The sequence below is a fragment of the Habropoda laboriosa genome, unplaced genomic scaffold (assembly GCF_001263275.1).
Source record: "Habropoda laboriosa isolate 0110345459 unplaced genomic scaffold, ASM126327v1 scaffold2, whole genome shotgun sequence".
In the NCBI taxonomy this organism is placed as follows: Eukaryota; Metazoa; Arthropoda; class Insecta; order Hymenoptera; family Apidae; genus Habropoda; species Habropoda laboriosa.
Genome location: NW_017100190.1, coordinates 4,030,282 through 4,040,165, shown reverse-complemented (window position 1 = coordinate 4,040,165; position 9,884 = coordinate 4,030,282). Strand labels below are relative to the sequence as shown.

Sequence of the window (9,884 nt, the reverse complement as noted above, 5' to 3'; positions counted from 1 at the left end):
GTTTTGTTATAATGCTAATATAATTAAACGCATATTTAAAAACGAATTTCTAATAATATGTTATGTTACACATTAATATACAATTTAAATGAAGTATTTTGTAATTACTTATTATTCATAGAAAACAAATTTTTTTATTTATAATATGTTTAGCTTATAAACGAAGGATTGAAACGAAGCTATTTTAACAAATTTACTTTGAATAACATACCAAATTTGACAGTGCACTTCATTATTAAGTAGAATAAAGTCAAATTATAGTATGTAAAAAGTATAATATTGTAGAATATTTAACTTAATTATTGTTAAAAATTTTATTTATTTTCACATATCTCTAAAAAAGTAATTTACACTAATAAATTTTAGTACCTTAAACATAGAAAAAAAATAACTTTATGTAAACAAGTATCACAAACCTGTAGTGTTTGTTCTTATCAATTGGAAATATTAATTTAACATAAAATCTCATTTAGAAGAGTATTGAAACTTGTATGAAAACTTTGTATAATCAATTGTAAAGTAACATTTTATTTAAAAAATGTATATAAGTGTTTTTGGAAAGGTACAATATTATTTTTTTATTTATTTAAATATACTGAGTATGCAAACAACATATCAATATGACCATAATAGTATTATACATTGACATGTTCTTCATTTATATCTCACTTTAATAATGTTTATTAACAATAAATATTAACGCTAATAATACATTAACAAGCTTTTTTTAATAAAGTTCCTTAATATATGCATATGCTATTTAAGTCATCCAAAATATGTATATTATATTCAATATCTTCTCATGCAGAAGTCAATTTGTCTTTCTTTTGCTTTGTTTCTTAACAATAAAAAGTAATACACTGAAAAGAAGGTCTACTGTATTACATTGCAATATTGTTAATAGCTTATAATTTATATAGATAGAAGGTTACCTGTTCATCTAAAAAGTCCATGAGGGTATTCATCTTACATCGGAAACCTTCTGCTTTAAACATAGAATATAAAGAATTAATGCACAATGGTTCATAAGTCAAAATTTTATCATGTAGTTCTTTCTTAACAGTAAGAAGTTTTAAAAACATATCTTTAATATTTGGTACATTATTGGTTACAGACATAGGTTCTTGTTCATTAAATTGTTTTTCTTCATCTATTATGTTTATTGGTAATTGCATGTTTATGGTACTATAAAATTATTAAAAAAACTATAAGAAGAAATATAAAATGTAGCACTGTTATTATGTCTTAAATTTGTGAAAATTAACTTCAAAGCAAAAAGTATTATAAAACTTAAGTTATAGAATTGATATTTAGTATATGTAACATACTTGGCTTGTGAAAGTGGTAATTGATATTCATAATTATGGACATAATCAACATCGTTTTGTTTACTGTTTAGTTTTTTCATTGGTGGTTCGTCATCTTCACTATTCATTACCGCGAAATCACATTCTACATTTTTTGATGTTGCAAAAATTGTAGGATGCAATTCATTATAATATATTATCTGTATTATTTTAAAATAACATGGTTTATTAACTTACATGAAGTTCAGGTGTTTTCATATCATTGTAATTGGGAGGAGGAGTAACATTGTCTCTAATAATTTCAGGTGATGCAGCTACTTCTAAAATTTTTGTACAACTACATCTGCATTGAGATTTATTAAAATTATTATAAAACTTGAATACGTCACTTTGAATACCTTTTGGGTTAGTATGTAAATTTATTTCTGATATTGATTTTCTTTGAAATTTTCTGCTATTTTGATTTGTAATTAAAGTTCCTTCATTGTTTTTTAATTTTTCTACAAAAGAGTCGGTAGTTGTAATCAAATCATTCTTTTCATTAATTGTTACAGTTTCTTCGTTTAACTTATATACTCCTTTACTACATGGTGAAGGGATAGTATCATCATCATCAATGTACACATTTGCTAAATAAATATCATTTTCAATAACATAATTATTATCATTAGACTTTTCAGAGTCTGAAATATTTTTATTCGTTTTGTTTTGTTCGCACTTATACACGTTTAAAATATCACATTCTAATTCAGGGCTGGAAGGTACTAATATAGGGGAATCCAATGAAATATATCTATTTGCATTTGGTTCCCTTAATAGGAGTGAATTTTGTTTTATTGTTTGTAAATCTATATTACTTTCGGATTTACTGTATCTTAATTTATTTGATTTATTTATTCTTGGGTTTTTAATGTTTTTTTGAGTACTTATTGGTGATGTAATACTAGTAGACAAGTGATTATCTTTTTCATTTATAACACGTTCATTAGTTAGATTACACGGATTTTGTTGAGAAATTTGTTCACAGTTTTTATACTTAGAAGTTAATTTTTTTGTTTCTACTAGATTATCATGTTCTTTTACTAAATTTATTGTAAATTCAGAGTCTTCATCTGTGCTTAATGATGGAATATCATTATCCATATTTTTGTTTTTTCGATATTCATATATTATATCATCTTTTACACTACTGTTTAATTTATGTTTTTGTATAAAATTTCGGTATTTTACTATACTATTATCTTTATGTCCTTTTTTGTACTTTGAATACATGGATATTTCATCTTCGTCTGTATCGAAGTCTGAAGATACATTATCTTGATTTTCATTATGCTGTGATGTAGAGATGTTTTGCAAATTTTTTAAGTTTGCCACATTACCGTTTAATGAATCATTGGATGTAGAATGCATTATTTCATCTTGAAGTTCCTTTCCTACATCATTCAAACTTCTATTTATTAAATTATTCTTTTTAAGCTTCACAGTACATTCTCCTACATTCAATTCTGATGACTGCATTACATTATCGACTGTCTCAAGATTCAAACATATATCAGTATCATTTTCTTCCTGTAACACCTTTGTACCTAGTTTAGAATTTGTAACTCGAGCAAACATACTTAGAATATTTTTTTCTCTTTTTAATGTTTTTTCTATAATAGTATTTATATTGGACATATGATATTCATTAGAAGTATCATGCTGTTTTATATTAAAGGGATTCCTACACAGCTTAGAACATGTTGGTAACATTAAAGGCTCCGAATCAGAATCAAAATCAGATTTTGCATTTTCTGCTTGAAATTGTTCAATAAATAAACTAAGATTGCTTTTTGACTTTATTATATTCGAATGATCTTTTTTCCTTGGTGTGCTAACATGTGGAGAATTTGACAATAAATTTATAATTTCTGCAGTATTTTTAAATGAAGAAATATTCTCAGCTGTTGAAAAATTAGCAGCCTTGGTTGTTACTTCATTGACTAAGTCAAGTATGCTAAAATCTTCATCAATTTTTGTTTTTTCAATTTCAATACTTCGATCCACACCACGGTTTACCTTTTTTTTCGTTTTTTCACTTTTCAATGTATCATTAACATCATCAAATAAATCAGGAGATACATTACAATTTCGTATAGCACTTATGTTTCTTAAACAAATTTCTTTTTGTAATAATTGTTCTCTGCATGTGTTTTTTTCTAATTTAAATTCCACACATTCAGGTTCACCTGTAATATGATCTTTTATATGTTTCTCATTTAATTTTTCATTTGCATCAATTTTAAAGTCTTTGCTACTAGGGATTAAATTTTCCACATTATGTTCGTTTATGAACTCTACATCATAGTTTTCTTTTAAAATTAATTCTTTACTATGTTTACTGTGCATTCGATCTGCTACTTGTTTTATTTCCATTTCCTTTTTTTGCAAAAAAAAAAATAATTCTTTTACTCTATACTTTCTTGCCAAACTTCTCAAAGATGAAAAGCTCCTTAAATCTTCAAAAATATTCAAATACTTTTTTATAATTCCACAATAAATAAATTCCAAAAATGCTAAGGCAATATTATAAGATATATCTATCCAACAAATTTTCTCTTTAATTTTAGTAAATCGTGAAATATCATTAGGTGTAGCATCAAGTAGTATGTTTGAACACTGTACATAGAAAACTAATTTATGAGCCCAAATATACTTATCATTGTTAACAAATATTATTATATCACTTGCAGAGCTGTTATTTAATGCATCAGCCCAGTTTGTAATTACAGTATTGATGAACTGTCTATTTCGGCAATTTTCACATTTTTCCATTATAAAACATGATTCTTTATTATAAGTTTCTTCTTCATATTCTTCTTCATTATTATAAGTTTTTATTTTATATTGACTTAATCTTGTATCATGTATGTTACATGTATTTGTAAATTCTAAACTTGTTTCTTCTACCTATAAGAACAGTATAAATGTAATTTATATCTATGCTAATGCAAGAATATTTACGAAACTGTAATTTAAAGTATTAATAAATTTAACATATATATATCTTACTTACTACTTGCTTTTCTCTTGGAATTACATATTCTGATAGATTTGGAACATAAAAATATTTTTGATTTAGAGTTAGCTTTGCTTTATCCCATAATTTTTCTTCCTTAAAAATTGAATAACAATAAACAAATATAAAAATTTAGAAAAATGTAGTAATGCAGTAGTATTCAAACCTTATTACAAAGTTTCTGTAGTAAATGACTTTTTAAAATGGTTTCCTTATCAATCACACGATTAAATTTAATTTCTTCTTTTTGCTTTTGAGTAACTGGTTCATTTCCTATTAAAATTTCTGAAATTCTTTCAGTTAAAATATGATTTCTCTCTTCTAAAGAACGTGTTTGAAGTACAGTTACTTCAGTGTTCTTTCCTGTTAAAAAATATGTTACATCATAAGGATTGATTTAATATTTATTTCATGAAAAAAATGCATATATTTAAACATAAACATACTCTTTTTATTTTTTATAAATGGTGGAAGTTTATTGCTTACAAATCCAAATTTTTCCAACTGCCTTTCATAAATCAATTCATTTGTTTCTAATACAAATTGATTTGACAATTTAGGTGTGGCTTCATTTTTATTAATTAAATCTAATTCCTCTACTTCTTGAAGTGACTTGGATAATGCTAATGCAAGTTGAAGATTAGATTCTTCATACAAACTCTACATAGGGATTCATGAATGTTTCATCAAAAATATCAAGTGCAGAAAAAAATTATTTTAAATATTTAAAATACATCTTCACAATTACAATACTTAATAAACAATTTACATACTGTTTTATGTGACACTAATTTCTTTTTGTCTTGTAGTATAGGTGCAGCAGGCAAACCTAATGATTTTCTTTCATCTTCTTGACGTTGTTGAAGTTCTATAGCATCTAGTAGCTTTTTTGTAGGAATATTGTTCTTGTATGCACAAATCTTCATGTGTAATGTACGGGAATTAAAATCTTTAAATGTTTTGAAACATAAGGGACATACAAGAGCCACCTTCATATTAATAGTGATATCTTTATGATCGCAATTATCTTTAGATTTAAAAAAGGATGATTCTATTGAAGACTTAGATTCTTGTAAATTTCTTTTTTGTTTAAGTTTTACATCTTTACGACTTTTGGCAAAATTCTCAAATTTTGTAACTGTCCGTTTCCTTTGATGCATATTGGAATTACTGAATTCATTCAATTTTGTCTTAGGAAACTGTTCTGGACTTTTAAAATCCAATATACTATCATTTTCAATGGCAACAGGTGTGTTGTATAAATTTTTGTTTTCTTCAAAATGTTCATCCATTTTACTTCTATGCAAAGATTGATGTAAGTTAATTTTTAATATCTTAGATGTGCTGTAAAAAATACACATACTAAATATAAGATTAAAAATTCACTATTATTTACTATTCAATTTATAATTAAGTTACAAATAAGATATTAAAGTAAACAATTACTATAATAGAAACATCATTTACTAAATAATATTGCAACATAATTTGCATAATTAAGTAATTTATTTTGCTTTATTACTAATTTATTTTACAGTATTACTAATTAAATACTATAAAATGAAAACATTTTATATTTATGTACAACAATCGTACATTTCTACATTATTTCCCTTTAAAAACAATTTATTGTTTTGTAATATAAATTTTATGATTTAGAACTATACTAAAAGTTGAGTACTTATCAAATAAAATATTTTGATGCGTAAGCAAATCAATTATTTGCCTCAGAAATGTCTGAAACTGAACTTGTGGAGTTTATATTTTCATGTAATATGCCATCTTCTTTGAATTTTTTAAGTGCTAATATAGCAGCACCCCGAAGTGCTGGCTGCATCCAAAATTGTTGGTTTTCAAGAATTTCATCAAATACAGTTGGCTCTCTATTATTTAGATCAACTTCATTAAGTTCAGCAATAAGTTTCTTCTTTTCAAAGTTATATTCACTGCAACATTTTATATTTTATATATTTAAAAATTAGAATATACGCCATTTTATTAAAGCTTGGTGATTTAGTAACAGTAACCTTTTCGACACAGTAATCTTTATTTACGTTTATTTTTCACATGTAGTATTCTGAACTTGTATGAAAACTTAAAACAAATAATTAATTATATATCATAGAATCCGTATAAACATTCACCTTATCAAATATCCGACTGCAATAGGAATAGACATGCACGTTAGAGTAGCAATTATAGAAAGTCTAAAGACCGAAGTTCCAAGAGATCGAAGTTTTCTTTTCTGTAAAACTACTGGTTCATACATTGTATATAATTTTAATGAAAGAACTTTATCTAATAGTACAAACAATTTGCGTGCAATTGTAGAATATAATATTCTTGCAAAATACAGTGTTGCCACAATAAGACCCAAAAGTTATACAATTTAATTTGTAATGAAATTAAAAAATTGTAAAACAACTATAAATGACAAATGTTTCACGAAAAAACGATCGTAAGTAAATCTATACATTGAGGTAAGTAACTACATAGAACTTTGCTGAATCCCTAGAACTAACACACAAACGACACAGCGATGGTTTTATGTGAAATGGCCTACGATGCGTACAATTCACCTAATCATCGCCGTGCATTTGGTTAGTTCTAGGGATTCGTCAAAGTTTGATAAGACTCAGTATACCAATAGTAACATATCCTGGAAAATTAGCGCGCATTGCAATGCGCATGATAAATTCCCGCGAAATAGGAACCAATGGGAAATAAGCTGAAAGATAATTGAAGTTGTTACGGAAAGAAAATTCGACATTTATTCCTACAAAAATCACACGATCAAGAGTCATGCTTCAGAGTAGTGTTGTTAAAGTTTCTTGCATCTGCTGTTATTAAAATATACATTATTGTTGTCATTAATACGTTTAATTCCACTTCAACCCTTTCTGTAGAAGCAATCGAAAATCCCTAATAGGACTTGTACAGATTAATATGTAGTTATTGCAATTAATTTCTATCAACAGTTTTTACTAAAGTATTTATAATTATTCTTTACTAAAGTATTTTTTCCAATCTTCAATGTATTTCATTGATAAAATAGGAGCATAAAATAATACATAATAGTTATGTTATTTTAAATGTATGTAAATTTTTATACATAGTTATTAAAATGAACTTCGTATAAAAGATACAATTTTATGAAATACAATTTAAAATTGTGCTTATATCAATATTATTAACAATTTTTAAATCTTCTATTACATTCTCTATTTTTTAAAATAAATGTTCACATGGTCAAACTTTGAAGTTTTAAGTTTGATACTCATGTTAAATTACATAAACAATAAACAATCTTAATAATACAAAATGAATATTTTTTTAAATTGCTTTTCAACATGTTATGAAATCTGCGAAAACAAATAATTTAAAAATATTTGATAATCATATCAAAACTACTCAAATTTTTGTAATATATAAATATTTTTGTATACTTCAATTAAGTTTTAAATATGGTATGTATCGTTTATCTTTTGCACCATTAGATTTATATTCCTGAAAATTTTATATGTATACACATCATTAATTGTATTTCAGGCTTCTACTTCAAAGAGACAGGCTGCAATTGGCACTAGAAAAAAGAATACAGCAAAAATGGAATTGACTACTGAGCAAAAAAATGATATAAAAGAAGCATTTGATTTGTTTGATCCAGATGGTACTGGAAGAATAGCTACTAAAGAACTTAAAGTAGCTATTAGAGCTCTTGGATTTGAACCAAAAAAGGAAGAAATAAAAAAGCTCATAGCTGATATTGATCCAGATGGTCTTGGCACATTGTCATTTGAGGAATTTTTGAACTTGATGTCTATGAAAATGTTAGAAAAAGATAAAAAAGAAGAAGTTTTAAAAGCATTTCGTCTTTTCGATGATGATAGCACAGGAAAAATATCTTTCAAAAATTTAAAAAGAGTTGCTCGAGAATTAGGAGAAAATATTACAGATGAAGAATTACAGGAAATGATTGATGAAGCAGACAAAGATGGTGATGGAGAAGTTTCTCAAGAAGAGTTTTTACGTATTATGAAGAAAACTAGTTTGTATTAATTTTTCACCATTGGTTCATGAATTATCTAATAATAATTGCTGTTCTATGTGAGTTATTTGTGTGATTTATACAACATTACAAATATAAATTGTTTGCTTTTAAAGGCATTCAGTACCTGAATTTTATTTTCATTGTAAGTAATAATTCGTAACACTATATGTATGATACCACTATAATAAGTGGAATGTTAAAGATCTTGTTAATAAATGCGACCAAATAATTACAAAATATTTTATTATTACACCTTAAAATTTTGTACAACTTTTTACTTTCTCAATGTTTCTTGCACATTTGACGATATAGCAGCTTCAATTAATGATCTTACCAACTCTGCTCTTTTTTTACATTTACTGAAGCTTTTTAAAAATAAATCTTGGGATATTGGAATTCCACCTAGACAAACAACATATTATTTCAAATTTTGTTAGTAATATATGATATATTTAATACAACATACCAGGCTTGTGTATGCAACAAATTTTTTCTTCATTCATTACAATTGTTAATTTTCCTAAACATAAACTTTCTTCATCATCAGTAGGATCAGCAATTAATAACTGACTAAAAAGTTAATTTAAAGTAATTCATAATATAAACTTATAAAATTCTATTTATTAGTTATTTTAGCGTTTAGTTATAAACTAAATATCATAACTTACTCGTCAAATATTGCAAAAGTTACAGAAACTGGTGATGCTTTAACTGGAAATGGTATTCTTTTCGTAGAATGTACAGATACGTTTCCAGTTTCTAAATTGTAAAGTGCTTCTGGTAATGTTACTATAAACAGATTATAGAAGTTGTAAGAGTAAAATATAAGTATATTTAAACATTGATTAAAACTTACAAGTATTAAGTGTAGCTGTCAGTGCACCAATACAGGCATCAATTACTGAACCATCATAATTGATACATACAAGATCACAATATAAGACCCACACTAATTTACCCTTACAAACACAAAGATCTTTTGTATCAATAATTGCCGAATTTCGCAAAATGTTTTCTACTAATTTTGTAATGACTTGTGCTTGGTCACTTGGTGGACCTGGTCGAAATTTTGGAGAACATAATGGAGGAAGTTCAATATTTGGCACAATATAACCAAATCCTGGAAATTCTGCTTTTGGTGTTGCTAGTTCCTACAATAAGGTCTTTATTATAATAAATATTATTGTAATTATCCAATAAGTATATACAACAATAATAAATTACTACCTCAAAATTTAGAAATTAAAATTTTTAGTGTAAATAAATAAAACACAAGTAAAAATCTTAAAATAACACACTTACAGCTTTAATGCCACATACAATTGTTGTATTGCCAATTTTGAATATAGCAGAGCTATCAGCATGAGTAATTGATGAAATGTTTACACTTATTGGACGGAAAGATAAGAATTGTCTTCCATCTGGTCGAACATCTTGTGCCTATAAAATTTTAATTGTATTATTTAAT

The 9,884-nt window shown here is 25.8% G+C and overlaps 4 protein-coding genes across 4 annotated transcripts in view; 1 reads left to right on the top strand and 3 right to left on the bottom strand.

Annotated features, from left to right (window-relative positions):
* Positions 1–800: 800 nt before the first annotated feature.
* LOC108579891 lies at positions 801–5,657 on the bottom strand. Its single transcript, XM_017943511.1, is given in 9 exon segments — positions 801–860; positions 933–1,185; positions 1,329–1,547; positions 1,549–2,641; positions 2,702–4,256; positions 4,363–4,461; positions 4,532–4,728; positions 4,812–5,025; positions 5,139–5,657. Coding segments are annotated over 9 exon segments (4,209 nt in total).
* Positions 5,658–6,079: 422 nt separating this feature from the next.
* Positions 6,080–6,724, bottom strand: LOC108579890. Its single transcript, XM_017943509.1, has 2 exons — positions 6,510–6,724; positions 6,080–6,311 (listed from the first exon to the last, which is right to left on the bottom strand). The coding sequence occupies exons 1-2, from the start codon at positions 6,632–6,634 to the stop codon at positions 6,080–6,082; spliced, it is 357 nt and encodes a 118-aa protein (XP_017798998.1). The 5' UTR covers positions 6,635–6,724.
* Positions 6,725–6,929: 205 nt separating this feature from the next.
* On the top strand, positions 6,930–8,424 carry LOC108579889 (caltractin-like). The gene is made up of 2 exons (XM_017943508.1): positions 6,930–6,965; positions 7,915–8,424. Exons 1-2 carry the CDS (start codon positions 6,930–6,932, stop codon positions 8,422–8,424), a joined length of 546 nt encoding a protein of 181 aa, XP_017798997.1.
* A 266-nt stretch (positions 8,425–8,690) lies between these two features.
* LOC108579888 (exosome complex component RRP43-like) overlaps positions 8,691–9,884 on the bottom strand; it is a 1,644-nt gene continuing 450 nt past the window's right edge. The window contains exons 3-7 of the mRNA XM_017943507.1: positions 9,719–9,856; positions 9,273–9,567; positions 9,085–9,205; positions 8,883–8,986; positions 8,691–8,818 (exon numbers count right to left, since the gene is read on the bottom strand). Of these exons, the coding sequence (XP_017798996.1) occupies positions 8,691–8,818; positions 8,883–8,986; positions 9,085–9,205; positions 9,273–9,567; positions 9,719–9,856 (786 nt within the window). The remainder of the gene's footprint in view (positions 8,819–8,882; positions 8,987–9,084; positions 9,206–9,272; positions 9,568–9,718; positions 9,857–9,884) is intronic.